Raw genomic sequence first — 20967 nt, 5'->3', positions numbered from 1 at the left:
CGTCAACTGAGAATTCACACCTATGATGTTTTAGAGTAGTGGCAAAGTTCCTCCAGGAATTAGGTAACTTAGCGATAATGCAACTCGCGACAAATTTGCCCGACGGCACACACTTGAGAAGCTCAAGCTCCTTAGCTATGCACTGTATCTCATGAGCCTGTTCCAATACAGAACGATTTTCGACCATTTGTAAGCGTGGAACTGCTCCATAATATACATCTCGTTCCCAGCATCCGTTGCGCCGAATTTAGATTCAAGCGCCTCCCACAAGTCCTTGGCAACCCGCATATGTAAGTATGCATCAACCAGCTTATCTCCGATCACGCTCAGAAGCATCCAACAAAGACGAGGTGGCCTCCCTGAACGCCTTCTCCTGTTCGGGAGCGATCCTTCCCGTGGGAGTAACACCGGCGACCCAGAACACGTTCATCGCCGTGAGCCATAAGACAGTTTTGGTCTACCAACGCTTAAAGTACGTCCCCGTGAGCCATAAAATAGTTTTGGTCTGCCAACGCTTAAAGTACATCCCCGTAAATGGGGCTGGTTTCAATGCAACAGCAAAGCCATGGATCAAAAATTGCCTACACATATTAGGTTTTTGGATTGTTGAGAAATTAAGCAATTGTTTGATTAATTTAATCCAATAATAAATCATGAACATGACATAAGCAGTGCTAATGACATACTGAATTTTGATGATGTACGCACGTACTAGGCAGATAGTAGAAACATCTAAGCAAACCACTAGTACTGCACACATGAAAATAAATAAGAGCGCGGTAAATATGTTATACCCTCCAGTAGGCCAGTCGGCCATAGCAGCAGCAGAGGTGTTGGCCTCGTCGGCGATCCTCTTATCAGCAGCGGCCTTCTCGGCAGCCGCGCGATCGACGTTAATGCTCATGGTGAAGACGAAGGTGACGCGAAAGTAGTCGGTGTAGAGGAAGTAGTCGAACAGAGGTGAGTAGTCACGTAGGAGACGCTCCCCAAAAACCTAATCGCCTCTCTCCCATACAGGATCTGGAGAAGCGGGGTTTCGGAGGCCTGCTCTCCCGGCAGCCGTGTATGCGGTAGACGGGATGGGATCATCGAAGGCAGCAGCAGTGGAAGGAACGACCAGGGAGCAGTTGAGGTGTGAAGTGTTGTGTATATGACTGAGCTGCGATGCCCCATATATATAGCAAGTCGGGTAGGAGAACGGTCCAGCAATAAACACGTTTAATTGCAAATGTTTCATCTCCATAATAAACACGTTTAATTTCAGATGTTTCTATCTCCACAATAAAATGTATTTATTATGGACGTTTCCATTTCCGCAATGAATATGACGTCTCGCATTCATTTTGTGTCTGTAATCGACTCTCCAATTTTGACCGGCTTATTTCCGCAATCCGCGGCGCGTCGTGGCGAGGCGGGCGGCGGAGGAGCGCGTGTGGAACACCTCTCATTCCTTCACACCAACTCATACTAGTGGAAGAAGAGCTCATCTTATAAGTTGGTGTACATCTCTATCAACTAGCTATGTGGGACTAAACTTTCCACCACTCCCTTGACAGCATGGACCCTTAGGGATTTTCTGAAATTTTTAAATGGGCCTATAGCCCAACTAATATTCAGCACAGGAATCACTCACTCAGCGCTGGCTTTTGCTTCAGAGGACGCGACTGCATCAGTCACTCAGCGCTGCTTTTGCTTCAGCCTATTGCTGCAGCCTGGGCGACAGCACTCATGCATGCACTGCTTGCACTATTTTGGATCACGCGTATTTCCCACCTAAAATTTCGTTTGTATGAGTTTGCCTTGCTCGGATCAAAGCATTAGGACGAAAAAAAATAGTTTTGGAATAAAATGTGGTATTTTCTTTCCCGCATAAATTATTTCCGTCATTTTCTTTCCCGGCAATTTTTTCTTCTCTCCCCACCCGAAAACACTTTAATAATACAAACTAATTATCGAATGTCATGCAACAATTACAACATAAATTTAAGATAGAACATAATGCCCTACAATAAGACGGTACAAACTAATAATGCCCTACAATACTTAATGTCCAATTCTGGCTCTAACCGAACCTAAATGTTCAACAAAAGTACTAATTACAAATTAATATTAATGGACGCAGCTAACATTAATACGACATCTTCAACCTACTCTTGTCAAAAAATAGTATAAATGCAACATATGTTGTCTGAAATTATTTCTAACTTCCAAGCACTAACATCGCATAGCTAATGACGAGCTAAAAGATTAACTAATTACCATTGTGCATGCACAAAAAAATCTATGTATAGCAAAGCTCATACCTCGATCTTCAACTTCGTAGTTCACTTCGCACGGCAATTCCTACTCCTATAGCTCTAAAATGACTCAAAAAGTGATGAAATAATGCCTAACACAACATAGAATACTTAGTTATGAACTCATCAAAAAGAGTAAAAACATCATGCATGCGAACGAAACAAACAAAAATGGATAGATCTTACCTTGATCTATCTTTTTTTCAACTTTATCATCTTCAAAATCCAACTCTAAATCACCCTAAATCACGAGTGAAAGTGCCTACTGAGCTTTTTTTCTCTCTCTGTACTTAGAGAATTAGAGAGCAAAGGAGAGGAACGAGGTCACAGAGAGTATGCTTGCGCACGGAGCAGAAGTATGGCATATAAAAGGAAGAGGATCCCTGTAGTGTCGGCAGATCAGGTTAAAACTCATCCTACTGCAGCCTCGGACTCCCGCACCGAGTGAGTTAATTCCCGCAGTGCTGTCGCGTCCTTTGAAGCAAAAGCAGTGCTGAGTGACTAATGCGGTCGCGTCCGCTAAAGCAAAAGCAGTGCTGAGTGACTGAAGCAGTCGCATCCGCTAAAGCAAAAGCCAGCAAAGTGAGTGATTCTCGAGGGCATACGAATCACCGCACAGCATCGGATTCCCGCCCGTGGAAATCAGCATCGTTGGCGTGGGAATCATCGTCGTCTGCCACAACAAAGTTGTCGCGCGGCAATGCTGCAGCAACAGCGTTGCCGCCTCATGGAGTGGCGGCATGGCTCGGGGTCTCGGCCCACGTGCAGCACGCGCTGTCGGCCTGGGCGCGACAGCAGCAGTGTCGGCCGCCTCATCCAGTGGCGGCATGGCCCACATGCTCTGGCCCGTTCCATCCTGGCAACGAAAACACGTTCTAGGCTGTTGGCCGCCTCGTTGCGTGGCGGCAGGGCCGCCTGCCTCCTATCGTGGCGGCAGGCGCCACGTGTCGCCTGCCGTGCCTGCCGCCACCGCTGAGGGGGTCGTCTTTTGTCAAATTGATCCATAGGTAGTCATTTTTGTCAATTCATCTGGTCAGGTGGTCCTTTTGGACAAAAAAAATCGTCTCGGCCCAGTGCAACCAGCCTGATCTTGTTTTTTTTCCTTCTATTGGGCAGGGATGCACCATGGGCTGAGCGTGAGGGAGGGTCTTTTGTCTATTGGGCCTTCTTTTTCTGGACGTGTGAGAAACCTTGTGTCCGAGCTATACGTTTCTCGTCAAAAAAAAAACTTAAGCTTCGATTTTTATTGTTGTTCCACTCAAGATCAAACTGGGCATTCTTACAATTTCTAATTGATAAGGCAAGTTATAAAAAGACGACGACGCCTTCATTTTATTTTTTTACTTGTTATTTTTCTCTTTGTTGTTTCTTTTTTTATTCATTTTTGTATGTTACACCTTCGCTGTGTAGCGACCGTGCTCATCCCCTCATTCCCCCTTCATGCTACATATGTTTGGGCCGCCCCAACTAGCCCTTTTTGATTTTGGGAAGGTACTAAAACTTTCTCAAACTGGTTTTTATTTTTATTTTTTCTTTTGTTTTTTCCCTTTCTCTTTGAATTTTTGTTTTTCTTTTCTTTTTTATTTTTCCCTTTCCTAATTCACAAAAAATTCCAAAATCTGGGATTTTTTTCTTCAAATTAATGAATTTTTTAAAATTCAAACATTTTTACAAATTGGTTAAAATTTTCTGAAATTCAAATTTTGTTCATCAAATTCAACACGTGTTCATCAAAGTAAAAAAATCATCAAATTAAAAAATGTTTATGATTTTTTTAATGTTCAGTGAATTCAAAACATGTTCATTGAACTTAAATTTTGTTCATTAAATGCAAAAAATGTTCATCCAAAAATCAAATTTTGTTCATCAAAAATCAAAACATGTTTATTTTTCAGAAAGTGTTAACATTTTTTGAATAAATGGGAATTTTTTCCAAAAAAAATCCAAGTGGAGCCTTTTCAGTGTGGAATGTGCTTCGTGAGAAGACTGCATCGGCCGTTTAATGTGAACACCTGAAAAAAAACACTGATTTGGGCAATGCACGGATACACAACAGTGACTCATCACACTAAACTCAAGGCTTACTTTCAATGTTCTAAATTTTCTGAAGATTTCTACCTGCACATGTGGGAGTGAACTATGGACCAGCAATATTTATTTTTAGAGTTTATTAAAATGCCACAACTTTTCTTTTCACCAAGCAATTAAAAACCCAGATCTTCCTATTCTCATCAACAGCATGATAGTACCTTTAACACAACCCATTTAAAATAGAAAAACCAAAGGAACCAATAGCGCCGTAAGTTGTAACTAAAAAGTACTACCTCCGTTTCATATTAGTTGTCGCTGATTTAGTACAAAGTTGTACTAAATTAACGACAACTATGGAACCGAGGGAGTAATAAACAATAAATTCAATTATGACATTGTCACAGTGAAATATTGCATCATGCAACAATATTTGGTCCACAATGTATAATCTACTAAATTATGATATTGCCACATCTAAGCAGCAAAAGCATGGCATCGCCTGCAAGGCTCTAGAACATTTAACTTTACTGTGGAGGGAACTTTTTTCATAATATACCTTTCAATTGCCAAGAGAGCCTCACGGGCTTCTTTGATCATATGCCTACCAATGGGGTTACACTCACCGGTTTCATGAACGTGCCTACCAATATCGTCAACATCATCTATCGTGTCCAACATAAGACACTCTAGTGATGTTGCATTCTCAAGAATATGACATGTCAGCTCAACCATGCTCTTTGCAGAGCAAAACCCAGAGATCTTGACAGTCTTGATGTTCTCATGGCGGTATTCTCGCCTCTGCCTAAGATGTGACGGGTCTCCGAAAACCGAATCATGCTTCATGCGAGTCTGCGACACCTGCATAGGATCAAAATTAATATGACCATCGACTGATAATGTAAAAACCAAGAAGATATTTGGATTGATGATACAACCGAAGAAACTAGACTAGATATCTTTTGAGATGAAAACGTGACTTACAGCCAAGTGGAAAGTTTCCAAGACAGGACAAGCATCCAGAAAAGAAACCAGAGAGAAGTAATCGTAGACTGGGGGGAAAGCCCCATGTTCGGCTTCAAGAGAAATAGACAAATACTTGAGGTGGAGGAATTTGACAGGCACAATTGGTGTATTAATGACCTTCAAGAATATAATTCACATTAGTAACATTCCAAGTTATATCTGATAATCAAAAGTTTTGTAGTATACCTCACTAACAGAAGATATGCTAAGAGTTTCAATATTGGGCACAATGGATGGCAGGTTGGCACGAGCATTGTAGATGGTGTTACACGGAGCAAAACAACACATTCCCATGGTCTTCACTTGAACTGAATCTCCAAACAGAAGTTTAACTTGTCCACCATTGAAATAAAAGGTGGAGAGATTTGGAGCTTTGCACTCTATCAACTGCAGTTTAGTGCATTCAGACACCATCAGGTAGCTGAGATGCTGTAGCAGGCTAGGTATCTTCAGGTAAGTGATCGTATTGCAATACTTTAGTGTCAAGTGCTCCAAAGCAGAAGAATTGAAAATTAGGCATCCTAATTCATCCACCGTAATACGAACCCAAAATAGCTGGAGCCTTCTCAAGTTACCAAATCCAGCCGTCGGATGGAAGGCACAACCACCAAGGCAGAGATGCTCTATTGTGTTTCTACACCCATCATCAACAAAAAGTGCACACGGGAAATCATAGCAGTTTGCATTGTAGGTTGAAGGTAGAACAACGGCGAGTTCCTCAATCCGTAGTTTAGTGGCAATCTGGAGCCAGCTATTAAGATAACAGGGATCAACTATAATGTATAATTCGATCCTGAATTTCTTAACTCCTTTGCCTGAGTGTTTTTTCAGAATGTGATCAACTTTCATCGTGAGATCCCTTGCAATTACATCGTTTTGACATGGAATTCCATTCAGGCCCAGTGCTTTCCTACTGAAGGTGAGGTTAGGATGGCACTTCCAAGAACGTAAAAATGCATGAGATACGCTGGCAACACGGGCAGCATCTCGCAGCGGCAGCAGGGAATGTATATGGCGCCAGATGTCCTGTACACGCAAACATTGGAGAAAAGTTCACAAGGGGAGTTGTAGAGACAAGTGGTTATTTCAATGGGGGTGAGCATGTGCACGATGTTTCTTTATAAAATTTATTTCATAGTGAAGCATGATACTTAGCTAGATATACAGAACATTTTTTCAATCATTGCTCTTTAATAGCTATAAGGTCGTCCGATTTCTCGGGTACAGCCCTGTATTACAGAGTAACTCTTATAGTGATTTATTCTAAGATAAAATAGTTAGAACTGAGCAAAGCAACTAATGTTGTAGTAGGACTGAAGGGGATTGCGGCACTGCAAGATCAGTCCATATTTTGTTTATTTAGTTAGCATAGCTGAATTTGTGCACTTTGAGGCTAGAACAGTCATAGTCATGTTTTACTTTAACTACGAGTATTATCAACATTTTAGTATGCTGTACCTCTGGAAGGTCTGGCCCTGAAAATGCCATTCTCTTGCAACCTTGAAGGTTACTGTGTTGGCATGAAGAGATCTTTCTTTTAGCTGCTGAAGCTACCGATCTATCTGCGACACATCATGCATTGATATTAATAATAATATAGACATTACCATCGAAAAGAACAAACTCAAGCACACAGAAATCTAGTTTGCTTCCCTTATTTAAGTTTTGCACAAGGACACTAGCAGCTTCAAAAACACCAAACTCAAGCACACACAGAGATCTACTAGTTTGCTTCCCTTATCTAAGTTTTGTGAAAGGACACTAGAAACTTCAAAAATCACAAGACTGCAATATTCCAGAAGTCCCATCAATTCTGTTCAATTCAAAGGAATGTAGAACCCATCAGACAGTGATACCACTACCCTTTCCTGGCCCCCATCGCTCAGTTTACATTTGAATGCTACCACATGAAGCCTAGGGACAAGTCTGGTTTGAATGGATACTCCTGGCTCAGGATCTATGGTAGAGAAGTATCATTGAATCTTTTGCCTCTCCAAATCTTCAATAATTAATTCATTCTGAACCAACGGGAGCTCGGTTGGAGAGTCCCTGAGTGACTACGCAAAACAGAAAGAAAAAAAGGGATCAATCTTGCTGTCCACCAAAGTAAGATTTTAAGGTCAAGTAGAAGACATTGTCTGTCAGGCTTTCAGACTTTGATCAACATAATTTTTCCGAACCATACAGGAGAACTGCATGTAGGATATGTTAAGAAAGGAGAAGTTGAAGCTATAGAAAGGTTACGGGCGACCTGACAAAGCCGAATACGACCTTCTACCAAAATGAAAACTACCAGCAAAGGACCTGACAAGACCAACGACAATGCAGAAACAACCACAAAACAGAAAGAGTAAGACCCTCGTACTTTCGTTCTGTGTGTGTGTGTGTGTGGTGTGAACTTTTGTGTTCTCTGTTGCTTGGGCGGTTTGCTTTATATATAAAGCGGGGCGAAAGCCTTTTTCGGTACAAAGGAAAACATCACGGGCTAGCCACCGCCCAAAGCTTTGATCAGATCAACGATATGCTGTATTGGTTTGAAGATATTATAAAAAAACTCTTCCCTTCCACTGCTAGATCAATTCTTTTCAAAAAAATTATCTTGTCACCTTGCAGCCTAGATCTGCCGAATGCCACTAGATGCTACAGGTGATAAGCATGATCAAATTTGAATCCATTTGTGGGATGACCTCCTGCAGATCAGCCCAATGCAGAGTTCACGACTGCGCACTCCATGAACATGTGATGGATGTTTTCCTGAACCATATCACAGAAGAGTAGAAGAAACATAGCTTGTTATGAGGGAGGTTCTGTCGTCCATATCCTTCCACGAACGACTAACTATAAGAAAAAATTGCATTTAAGTGGAGCCCAAGACTACCAGATTGCATCAGCCGATAGGTTAGTGATCGAAGTGCTAAAAACGCCTTGTAAACAGATTTTGCGGAGAAAACTTCCTTGGCCTCCCACTTCCAATTCCAAGAGTCAGTAGCATTCAGGTACGGTTAAGATGAACTTGAGAGAGGATATCCCACAATGCAAGCGCCTGCACAAAGAAAAGTACATTGATTGGTTTCTTGATATCCTTAATCCATCTGCCATTGGTCATGGCATCAATGACCGTTCTCTTCACTCTGGTTTCTGGATGAACCAAGTGGAAAATCTCCGTAGCAAGTTCTTCAATTGTGAATCCATTAATCCATTTGCCAATGAACACCATGAACAACATCAGTCCCCTTCCCTAAGAAGGCTCTTTTCCGCACTTTAGTTCATAATATGGCTGCATGCATCATTCTGATGTATAAAAGTCAAGTAGTCCAAGCAGGCAACTTGTCTCTTAGCTTGTCAATCAAACCATGAAAATCTTCCTTTCTGTGTTTCTTCGTGCTTAGTGGTAATCCCTAATACTTAATGGGAAGGGAGGAGATCTGGTGGTTTACGATGTCGCCGATCTCCTGTATCAGATCATCACTGCAACTAAAAGGAGGTGTTATAACCGTCCATGCCAGGGGCCTTTTCCTTGATTGCCTCCAAAAACTTCCTCTTATCTTACCAAAAAGGAGCGTTTTGGTTCATCCCCAAAAGAATTCAGGCCTGGCAAGAATTCAGGTCTAAGTAGTAACTAATCCCCAAAAGATGAGTTTTTTTTTCCTCCGGGACAGAAACCGCAAACAAATAAGCCGAGAAGGGGCTAAGAGACGACTTACTGCGGGCTTGAATCTGGCCGCCGAGATGCTTGCTGCCCCGCTGCCTGGACATGAGCAGCTTCAGAGCTAGCAACCCCATGATACGAAAGCGAGAAATCGAGCGCGCCAAAAAGGGCTCAACCTCTGTTCCTCTTCTACTCCGTATATGCCAATGGATCTGTCCACACAGAATAGGGCGCGCGGGGAGGGGATCCCGCGCTTCTATCTCGAATTCGAATTCGAGGCGAAGCCAACAAGGCGCGGCCGAGGAAATAGCGTCGGCGCCGCCTGACGGGGCTACCCACCCCACCACGAGAGGAAACGGACTCTCACCCCCGCAACAGGGCAAAGCAACCCTTCCAAAAAAAAAAACAGGGCAAAGCAAGGCAGGATTATTCGTTTGCGCGGCCATCCGGCCAGACTTTTTTTTTTAGGGGATCCGGCCAGACTTTGGCATGTAAATTTTTGGCCCGTTTAATTGTCCGTGAACAACTTTTTTTAACACAAACTCGCAAAACTTTTTTTTCCTGGTTGCATATACGTATATATTTAAATTCTCTCTATTGTGAATTTTTTTTGGCGAGAACTCTCTATTGTGATTTCTAATTTAGTTGATTCGATATACATAACTACGGCCCCTCCGTTCTTGAATAGATGATGTTGGAGACATTGAGGCGGAACTCAATAAATATTTTTGGCTGTTACTTTTCAAGATAGAGGAAGTTGGTTCAAAATATTGCATACATGTTACACATCCTAGATAAATATACAAGCCTGCTGATGATGAATATTGCATACATGTTACACATCCTAGATAAATATACAAGCCTGCTGATGATGGACCAAGCTTTTAAATCAAGGCCGATATGACCGATATAAAGGCCGATATATCACTTTTGGGGCTCTATCGATATATACATAACATATCATTTTGTAAATATCATTTTCAAACATATCACCCGATATGGACCGAAATGTCAACCGATATGGCCGATATCTAGCCCGATATGTCCACCGATATAGCACGATACGTAGATAACAATAATTCTTTATTAAATAATAGTGAAATAATATTATGCACTTACAACTTCAGCATATATTATCAAAGTCATGCGCAATGTTTCGTACAAATGCATACATATCGTATTTTTTTAATCATAGGTTAAGAATTTTGTGAATCTTTCCTTAATAGTTTCTTAATCAACGAGTTAATAAATTAGGAACCTAAATGTGTTATGTTGAAGCATTGACATCACACATTTTGTTTTACTAAAAAATACATGTTTTGAACAAGAAGAATGAAAAAAACTAGACATGTTTTCTTCGATATATCTACATATCGTCCGATATATCACCCGATATCCGACATCCGATATGTCAAAGCCAAACCGAACGAACCCGATATCCGATATTTTGAAGCTTGTGATGGACGACGCGGACGAGACGGGCCTGAGCATGACCGACCTCGCCGACAGCCAGGTCTTCTCCCAGCTCAACGCCCGCGGCGAGGGGCGATGATCCAGCCACCATTTCTGCAATCTGTACCACTAGAGTAGATGTTCTCTGAATCAACAAGGGAGACGATTCAGCAGTGATTTGGAGGCGATGTAAAATGAACCCTGCTGATCTGGGCACCATTCTTGATGCTACACGGCTCTCAAACATGTGTAATTGTCTATAATAATTTGTAGTTCCATGTACTATCCCCATTTTTAGGCTTCTGCTTTTTATTTGATTGTTTTCTCATCAGGCAAATACCAGAGCCAAAATTTCTGGTTTTCATCAAACATCATCACAGTATACCTCAAGCACAACACATGTCAAGCTGATTACACAAAATACAAGAACCAAATCACAGCATATGTGAAAATAAAAATAAAGATCAAAAACAATAATTTCATGGACAAAGATAAACAAGATTGTTGGGATAACTGCATAGCACATCTCAGTTACATGATACTCCCTTGTCTCCCCAGAGAAGGCCTATAACTTTTGTCTCGAGTCAAATGCTGTAAGTTTTGACCAAGTTTTATAAGAAAATATATCAACAACTATAATACTAAATAGTTTCTGATATCTTCTCTCATATATCAAAATACCATAATTGCTTGCCCCTATGCTTCTACATGGGTGTTTCTGCAAGTCGCAACTCATGCAACAGTGTTCGGTCCACAATGTAATTTACAAAATTATGATATTACCACAGCTAAACAGCCAAAGCATGGCATAGCTTGCAAGGCTCCAGGACATTTAACTTGACTGTGGAGGGAACTATTCCCACAATATATCTTTTGACAGCCAAGAGCGCCTTACGTGCTTCTCTGATCATATGCCTGCCTATGTGGCCACATTCACCGGTTTTGTGAATGTGTCTGTCAATACTAAAAACAGCACGTATCGTGTCCAAAGTAAGGCACTCGAGTGATGTTGCATTCTCGAGAATATGGCATGCCAGCTCGACCATGCTCTTCGCAGAGCAAAACCCAATAATCTTCACATTCTTAATGTTGTCGTGGCGGTATTCAGGCATCTGCCTAAGACGTGACGACGGGTCTCCAAGAACCGAATCGTGTTTCATGCGATCCTGTGACACCTGCATGCGCAATGTTCAATATCAGTGTCCCTGACAATGTGAAAAACCAAGATACTTGGATCGTACCACTGAAGATACTAGACAGTAGATATGATTCAAGATGAAAGAGCGACTTACAAACAAGTTGAAAGTTTCCAAGACAGGACAAGCATCCAGCAAAGAAACCAGAGAAAAGTAATCATAGTCTGGGGAAAAAGCCCCATTTCCTTCAAGAGAAATAGACAGATACTTGAGGTGGAGGAATTTTACAGGCACGATTGGTGTATTGACCACCTTCAAGAATACGCCTCACATTAGTAACATTTCAAGGTATATATGATAATCAAAAGTTCCGCAGTTTACCTCACTAACAGAAGATATGCTGAGAGTTTCAATATTTGGCACAATGGATGGCAGGTTGGCACAAGCATTATAAATGGTGTTACACTGAGTAGAACAACGCATTTCCATGGTCTTCACTTGAACTGAACATCCAAACAGAAGTTCAACTTGTCGACCACTGAAGTAAAAAGTGGAGAGATTTGGAGCTTTACACTCTATTGTCTGCAGATTAGCGCATGCAGCCACCATCAGGTAGCTGAGATGCTGTAGCAGGCTAGGTATCTTCAGGTAAGTGATCGTATAGCAATACTTGAGTGCCAAGTGCTCCAAAGCTGGAGATTTGGAAATAAGGCATTCTAATTCATCCACCGTAATATGCACCCAAAACAGCCGCAGCTTTCTCAAGTAACCAAATCCAGCTGTGGGATGGAAGGCACAACCGCCAAGGCAGAGATGCTCTATTGCGTTTCTACACCCATCATCAACAAAAAGTGCACAAGGGAAATCGTAGTCATTTGCATTGCAGGTTGAAGGTAGAACAACGGCGAGTTCCTCAATCCGTAGTTCAGCAGCAATCTGAAGCCAGCTATTAAGATAGCAGGGATCAACTGGAATGTGCAATTCGATCCTGAATTTCTTAACTCCTTTGCCTGAGTGTTTTTTGAGAATGTGGTCGACTTTCATAGTGAGATCCCTTGCAATTACATCACTTTGACGTGGAATTCCATTCAGGCCCAGTGCTTTCCTAGTGAAGGAGAGGTTGGGATGGCATTTCCAGGAACGTAAAAATGCATGAGATACGCAGGCAACACGGGCAGCATCTCGCAGCGGCAGTAGGGAATGTATATGGCGCCAGATGTCCTATAGACACAAACATTGGAGAAAAGTTTACAAGGGGAATTGTACAGGCAAGTGGTTGTTTCAATGGGGTGAGCATGTGCAGGATGTTTCTTTATACTTCCTCCGTCCGGAAATACTTGTCATCAAAATGAATAAAAGGGGATGTATCTAGATGTATTTTAGTTTTAGATACATCCCTTTTTGTCCATTTTGATGACAAGTATTTTCGGACGGAGGGAGTAAGATTTAGTTCACAAAAAACTGTGTTGTCGGTACTTTCCTACTATTCTTTTTACCATGAAATCCTGGGGGAACCCCCAAGGGTAATTTTCTATTAATAAATATAGTACATAAAACAGAAAGGTTACATGTAGGTTAACAAGGCTAACAATTCAGTGGGGAACTAGATAGCTAGAAACCCCGAGGAGCAACAAAAGCAAAAAGAGCCAAGGCCAGAGGCTATAGATCCAAGTTTCAAACTTTTGCTTCTCGGTTTGCTTGAAACGATGAGCAGTGAGGTTGAGATCAGATAGGAACCTAGCTTTCCAAGAAGAAAATATTGGTCTTGTTTGCTAAAAATCAAACCATTTCTTTCTTTCTAGATATTCCAAGCAACACAAGTAATGATCTCAATGAAACATGAGCTCTGAAAGGAAGCTTTCGTTGCATGGAAAGAATGGAACAGAGAAAGACCTGGGAGCCAAGTGACTTCTGCAAAATTCCAGCACCTAGCTACAAAAGAACACTCAAAGAAGATATGGTTCCTTGTTTCAATAATTCCCTCAGAGCAGCGCACACAATTGGGACCAGGCTCCAAATGCTAATGTTTCCGAAGCATTAGACCCCTACTATTGAGCCGATCCATTAAAAATAACCAAGCAAACACCTTCAGCTTGGTCATACATTTGCTTTTCCATAATTTAGAGAAGATTGGGTCAACCTCCAAACCAGCAAATAGGAATTTGTAGCTAGATGGAGTAAAATGCCCAGCATTTGAAGTTTTAAACAGCACGTCCAAGAATCTGACAGACCATCCTGAACAGTCATCTGAATGGGCAGAGACAACCTAAAGCTCCTCAAACTCTTGCTCAGACAGGGGCAGAATGAACAAAGTTGTTATATCTTTTGTTTGAACAGCCTGGGCAAGGAATATATTGTGCTCAACAGAAAATTATAAAAATCTCGGGAGGTGAAGCTCCAGAATGCCACTTATCTTCACACGGAAGTATAGTCATGCCAGTTCTTGGATCAAGTGCGGTAATAGCCCGAAAGTGCCAAGCAAAAGAACAAATGTCCCGCCACCAAAATGAGCCGTGGGGAACAAAATTCTGATAATATGCATGCCTAACCAGCTGCGGCCAAGAAATGTTAGCACAATTGTAAAACTTAAAAAGCTGCTGGCATGCAAACTATATCCCATATAGCCAAGGATTTGGGTTTTTGATCAATGCCATCCTCCCTTTGGCGCAAAGACAGTGGCGTCTTGCTCTGTCCATTGACTGGATCGTCCTTTTCTAAATCTTAAGAGAGCCTATGTAAAATGTAGGGAGCGCTGACATAACTGAATTAACATAATTAGAGAGCCACCAGATGTCAAAAAGCGGGAGCAGACGTTTAATCTTCTTTCCACACAGTCCACCAAGGGTCACAAAATCTTGAATTATAGGACGTGTTGTACCAAGTGGTAAGCCCAAATAAGGGAATGTACTCGAATGCCCAAGCCAGACAATCTTGTATTGTGTGAGATTTCAAAAGGTCGTATTGATTTCTATGAACCACTTGTAGAATCCTACTCTGAAGCAGTGGCGAATCCAGAAAGGAAATGGAGGGTGGGCTCAAAATTAACGATGACTAAACTAAATTAGCATCATCATAGAAAATAGTGTCATGTACTAGGAATTCACATACCAATACATTAGTATGAGAGAAGCAACAATAAAACAGCAAAAGAAGGCAAAAACAATGATATCAGTGTTGCTTCATACTGCCATATTGTTGAACGGCTCCAAACCAAAATAAAGAAAAGTATACCCAAGTGCCCAACACTAGAATTATTACTGAAAATTATGCTTGTGGATATCTCTTTCTCATAGAATACTCATAGTATCTTTATTTTTGTAAATAGGCAAACAAGCTGTATTCAACAGTAAACTATTTAACATTTCATGAGCTAGCCATTAGTGTTACTAATTTAACGAAATAAATCAAGAATTAGACCAACATCTTGCGGGTTGGCCCTCCAGTGGCCAAAGCGGGGATGCGCCCAGCTGTGGAGCTGCCCAGGTTGTGGCCTTCTCCCTCCTTTGTGGGCCGGCCAGCACGCTCCAATTCCCTACTGCGGTACTGCCGCCGCGTTCCACTACCCTACTGCCGGCGCGCTCCTCTACCATACTGTCGGTGCACTCCTCTGTTGAGGGCTGCAGTCCTGCGAGGTTGCGACTATTATTCTGCACTTCTGTTGGACGCATCACGGCTGGCTGGGTGCAAAGTTACGAACAGAGAGATATTGCTCGTATGTTTTGCTACAGCGAACGGGCTCTAGATGGACTGGTGAGCTTTTGTTTTGCTGGAGGGTAGGCTCAAGCCTGTTGAAGGCCCCCTACTAGACTCGCCGCTGCTCTGAAGCCTACTAACCAATAATTTGTTCTAAAACTTGTTCAATTGAGGGTGAGGATTAGTGGTGGTCTATCCATGTGTCTCACCTCTCTTTCTTACCTTGCTAAAATGTATCGAACAAAAATAGCAAAGCAACTCACCCTCATCTCTTGACAGAGAGTTTTGTTCTGAGCTGGAATAGTTAGAACTGAGCAAAGCAACTAATGTTGTAGTACGTACTGCAGGAGATTGCAGCACTACAAGATCAGTCCATATCAATTTGTGCACTTTGAGGCTAGAATAGTCATAGTCGTGTTTTACTCTAATTACTAGTATTATCAGCATTGTAGTATGCCGTACCTCTGGAAGGTCTGCCCCTGAAAATGCCACTCTCTTGCAACCTTGATTGTTATTGTGTTGGCATGAAGAGATCTTTCTTTTAACCACTGAAGTAACCAATCTATCTGCAACAAATCATGCATGGGTATTAGTAATATAGACATTACCATAAAAAACAACAAACTCAGGCACACGCAGAAATCTAGTTTGCTTCCCTTATCTAAGTTTTGTGAAAAGGACACTAGCAACTTCAAAAACATTGAAAACACCAAATCAAGCAGAAACATAAATCTATTTACCTAAGTTTTGCGAAAGGACTGTAGCAACTTCAAAAACCACAAGACTGCAATATTCCCGAAATTCCATCAATTTTGTTCATTTCAACAGAACGTAAAGCCCATCGGCCAGTGATACCCATACCCTTTCCTAGCCACCATCCCTTGGTTCACATTTGGATGCTATGAAGCCTAGGGACTATTCTGGTTTGAATGGATACTGATGGGTCCTCAGGAAATATGGTAGAGAAGTACTCCTTCCATAAACTAATATAAGAGCATTTAGAATACTAAACTAGTGATCTAAACGCTTTTATATTAGTTTACAGATGAAGTATCATTGAATCTTTTACCTCTCAAATCTTCAATAATTGATATAATTAACGGATTTGTTCATTCTCGTCTTAACAAAGTTCCATCTAACTCGTATGTCATTTGATTTTATGAGAAGATTCGTACGGATTTTTATTTCTATTTTGTAGATGAGACTTAGTTAATTTTTATCTAGACGAGAGCTAGCCACACCCACGTTAATTAATTCATATTCCATCGGTTCCATCATTATTGTTGAACTAAAACCATGACAATAATTACGGAACGGAGGGAATATCAACTAATGGGAGCTCGGTTGCAGAGTCTCAGAGTGAGTACGCAAAACAGAAGAAGGGGAAACAGGAACGATTCCTGCTGTGCACCAAAGTAAGATTTTAAGGTCAAGTAAAAACATTGTCTGTCTGGCTTTCGGATTTTGGTCAACATAATCAATTACCACACACCCCAATCCCCACCCGCACAGCAGAAAGATCGGGTTTTTCCCTGGAAAGAAACGCAAACAGAGAAGCCGAGAAGGAGCTAAGCGACGACTTACTACGGGCTTGAATCTGGCCGCAAAGATGCTTGCTATCCCGCCGCCTAGACATGAGCATCTTCAGAGCTAGCAACCCCATGATACAACAGCCAGGAATCAAGGGCGCCTCTCAATGGATCTGTCCACACAGAATAGGGCGCGCGGCGAGGGGATCCCGCGCTTCTATCTCGAATTGGATGTGAAGCCAACAAGGGGCTATTGAAGGTATTAGCATCGGCGCCGCCGGACGGGGCTACCTACCACGAGAGGAAACGGACTCTCTCACCCGGAGGAGGCAAGGCAGGATTAGACACGACAAAAAAAAAATCCATTTTCTTATTTTTTTTCTTCTGAATACAGTATAATCGAAGTCGCTCACGTACATGAACATACACGCACGCACACACACCCTACCTTTGAGCACCTTTAAGAGGCTGGGCCGGCATAGCATCTTGAGATTTTACGAAGTTCCATAAATACCTTGCAATCCACGGGACGACTCCTCCCACTGAACAAACATCGCCGAAAGTTTGAAATAAATCTAGGACTAATACAAGAGCCAATGTTAAGTCTAGAACTTGAATCCTGATAGGCTGGAAATACCACTGTCCTCCTAACCATCCGGCCACATGTTGGTTCACATAATCCATTTTCTTTTCTTTGTATAATAATACATCAACACGGACCACTTTTCCAAGTCTAAACCTCCTCCACGTGTGACTCCGACAACCCCGGTCCAACCAAATCCCCTCTCCCGAACCACTTTTCTCCCACTACATTCCTTCCTCCTTCTCTCTATCTGCACCCTCATAGCCGACGCCATGAACCTCCCACTTCGGTCGTTGTCCAAGCCTTGCTGGACCTCTCCCCCTACCCCATGCGCCTGCTCGCTCGCCTTCGACTACGCCGTTGTCCACCCTGGATCGTCCGCAGGTAGGTATCCTCCTCCCCTGTCGGCGTCGTCCATGTCGGACACCACGATGGGCAAGTGTTTAGCCGAATGTCATTGAGATTATTTTTGACAGTTTCCTTGTTTCTTTGGAGCAAGCACGATGCCTAGGTACTCGACGATGAAGGATGAGTTGTTGTGTTAGGCGTGGTTGGACAGAAGTGTGGACTTTCTAGGCATGAAGCAGGGTGGCCGGGTGTTTTGGTTAAATGTACACTCTTGATTTCATGAGCAAAAGCACTCTACGTCTTACAACTTGCACATGATCCATGATCATCAGTGGTACACCATCTCGAAATTTATGATGAAGTACTGCATGTGATTACACAAGTGGAGAGAATGTTGCCACCAGGTGTGTTAAAAGCGGGGATTGTAAGTTTTGGTTCTAGTTGCTCTACTTGTTGATCAATTTATTCATTCATTCAATGCCGTACCTTAATAATCATCATGTTGTATAGCTACCACACGCTGCCTTACGGTACCAAACAACAGAGACATTGTTGGATGAAAGCTCATGAGGCATAGGGTCTGGATGACCAACTTTTGCGACCACTTTCAAAAACTTGTTGAACATCCCGTTATATTTCGGATATAATATCTATTATATCTGGACTATTGTTTTATTAGCATATTTTCATGTTATTTATGGATGAAATGTGCCATTGCTATATTTTTGAGTGCTCCCAACATAGAAAAAAAAGAGGTGGGCGTTCAACCCACTGCGTTGGATATATGACTCCCGTATCCATGTCCGTGGACATATAGTGCGTCTGATTTGGGGACGACGTCAGAGATGTCCTAAGAACTAAAAAGGAAGAAGACTAGACTAAGACCGTACACGATGAGCCTATATTTGTTGTTGTGATCTCCCATTGTTACCTCAACTTTGGCCCACTAATGTTAATGGCCCGCTACTGTGACATCTTACACCTTCTCAAGTACCACACCGGCTTGGAGGCATTCCCTATATGGTGACTTAAGCGCCATTTAAAGGGCATTCCGTACGGGGCGCACCCCTATACACTAGGTCTAGCACTGGGCCCGCCCATTTGTTTTTCTCTTCATTTTTTTGCCTTTTCACCTAGGTTTTCAACGATATCTTTTATTTATTTTTCCCTTTTTTCAAAATTTACAAACTTTTTTCAAATTCTTTGATTTTTTTCAAACTTGATGAATTTTTTTCATTTTCCTGATTTTTTAAATCAATGAACTTTTAAAAAATTGATGGACTTTTTTCAATTTTGTGTTTTTTTAAATATGATTTTTCAAATTGGTGATTTTTTTAAAAAACTTGATAGAAAAATTCAAACTTGATGTTTTTACAAAATTGATGAACTTTTTTAAGATCGATGAAATATTTTTAAAATTGATTAACCTTTTTCAATTTTGAAAACTTTTTAAAAAAAACTGATGAAATTTTTCTAATTCCCTTTTTCTAAAAAAGTATTTTTTGGGGGTCAACGGTCAGCCGGTCAATGGTGAAGTGGTCAACTGTGACTGGTCAACACACGAACCCAGCGAACTAGATTTCATTTTTTAAGAACCATCGAACGGAACATAACGAGCGATTTCCCAAGCGAAGTGAATTGCTCCTGACGGGCCGGCCCATGAGGGGTGGTGCGTGGGAGCCCTTTTCTCCTAACCGGCCCTGAAGGCGCCGTTAGGAGCTCCTCTTGATGGAATGCCCATACCGAGTAAGGATGTGTCGAGTTTGAGGAGATTGAACAAGTTAAAGATTGTAAGAGGAATAAAGAAAGGGATTGGTGGAATAGATGATTATTGCTAAGCCTCGTGAGCATATATATATAGTGAGTACATCCTTATTGGAGTACGGTAGAATAAATCTTACGCTATCCAATATTTTCTAAACAATCACGATACTCAACAAAGATCTTCAAATCCAAATAGAATGGTTATGTGGGGAAATCTTGGACGAAGTCAAAACCCGATGGCACTGCACCGCGAATACCGGGAGATCTTGATCTCCAAGCAAACAAGCCACTTTCTCCCCAACGAGAATGTCCTCATGTAAAATCCTCATTTAGGACAGGAAGTTGTTGTACATAGCCTTGGATACGATGGGTTCACCATGTATATGGACAGGTCATTAGTTGGGCTTTGAAATGTATTGTGTTTACAGGGTATAGAATCGTGTCTTAATAGGATACTTAGATCCTATGTCCCTTACATAATGAGAGGGTAGACACATGATGTGACCTATACCAACATAATAGCACATGTACGCAAAGGGGAGCCGGCGTGTGCCGGCACCTGAATGATCGGTGTGCGGTATTGTGACGCTGTCATGGGGAAGAGCACCTTAGTTAGTCCCCGAGGATGTAGCCGATGTTAGGTGAACCTCGTTACCAAATCTCAGTGTCATGCCTCGTGTGATTGATTGATCCTCAGATGATCGAGTATGCGCCTTGGTTTATTCTAACAAGTGGTATCATGATGTTTAAAGAAAAACAAGTGGTATCATGAGCTAGGTTGTTAGAAGTTTTGGATCAATGGTCTAGAGGGGGAAGAAGATATCAAACAGAAAACCTGCAGGAAGGGACTGTAGTATGGGACGAAGTCGTCGGGGAGTTAAGGTCAAGAGACACGTTGGTTGTAATTTTCATGAGAGAATAAGCGATCAAGGCAGTCGCGCACGCAGATCGTTCTGAAGCAATGTTGTGCCACGGAAGCGCAAGGCGGGTGCATGAGGCGGCGGCCTAGACGGACTAGACGGGGGCATGGGGCGGCGGCCTAATCTTCACAGTAGCCAGGTCCAGGATGTGTCAGGTGAGCGGCAACAGGCAGGCTGCAGGAAGCAATCTTATTGAAGGATTTATTTTGGAAAAATGTATTGAGAAACGTAGCATGCAATTTTAAAAATTTTCTATACTCACACAAGATCTATTTAGGAGATGCATAGCAACGAGAGGGGAGAGTGTGTCCATGTACCCTCGTAGACCAAAAGTGGAAGCATTTGTTAACGCGGTTGATGTAGTCGAACTTCTTCTCGTTCCGACCGATCAAGCACTAAACGTACGACACCTCCAAGTTTTGCACACGTCAAACTCTTGATCCAACAAAGTGCTGAGGAAGAGTTCCGTCAGCATGACGGCGTGGTGACGATGATGGTGAAGTAATCCGCGTAGGGATTCGCCTAAACACTACATGAATATG

General features: G+C 42.1%; 2 protein-coding genes across 3 annotated transcripts; both read right to left on the bottom strand.

Annotated features, from left to right (window-relative positions):
* Window positions 1-4694: 4694 nt before the first annotated feature.
* LOC119304123 lies at window positions 4695-9365 on the bottom strand. The gene is made up of 5 exons (XM_037581285.1): window positions 9056-9365; window positions 6810-6913; window positions 5538-6377; window positions 5310-5468; window positions 4695-5186 (listed from the first exon to the last, which is right to left on the bottom strand). Exons 1-5 carry the CDS (start codon window positions 9132-9134, stop codon window positions 4803-4805), a joined length of 1566 nt encoding a protein of 521 aa, XP_037437182.1. The 5' UTR covers window positions 9135-9365; the 3' UTR covers window positions 4695-4802.
* A 1579-nt stretch (window positions 9366-10944) lies between these two features.
* On the bottom strand, window positions 10945-17116 carry LOC119304122. 2 transcript variants are annotated; one of them, XM_037581283.1, is made up of 5 exons: window positions 16866-17116; window positions 15744-15847; window positions 11970-12809; window positions 11745-11900; window positions 10945-11627 (listed from the first exon to the last, which is right to left on the bottom strand). In XM_037581283.1, exons 1-5 carry the CDS (start codon window positions 16942-16944, stop codon window positions 11241-11243), a joined length of 1566 nt encoding a protein of 521 aa, XP_037437180.1. In that variant the 5' UTR covers window positions 16945-17116; the 3' UTR covers window positions 10945-11240. The 2 variants fall into 2 exon arrangements, with proteins under 2 accessions (XP_037437180.1, XP_037437181.1); XM_037581284.1 differs by having other exon boundaries at window positions 11970-12170.
* Window positions 17117-20967: the final 3851 nt, after the last annotated feature.

This window comes from Triticum dicoccoides, chromosome 5A (genome assembly GCF_002162155.2).
Source record: "Triticum dicoccoides isolate Atlit2015 ecotype Zavitan chromosome 5A, WEW_v2.0, whole genome shotgun sequence".
Taxonomy (NCBI): domain Eukaryota; kingdom Viridiplantae; phylum Streptophyta; class Magnoliopsida; order Poales; family Poaceae; genus Triticum; species Triticum dicoccoides.
The sequence above is the reverse complement of the archived record's forward strand: the minus strand, read 5'-3'. Positions and strand labels throughout refer to the sequence as shown.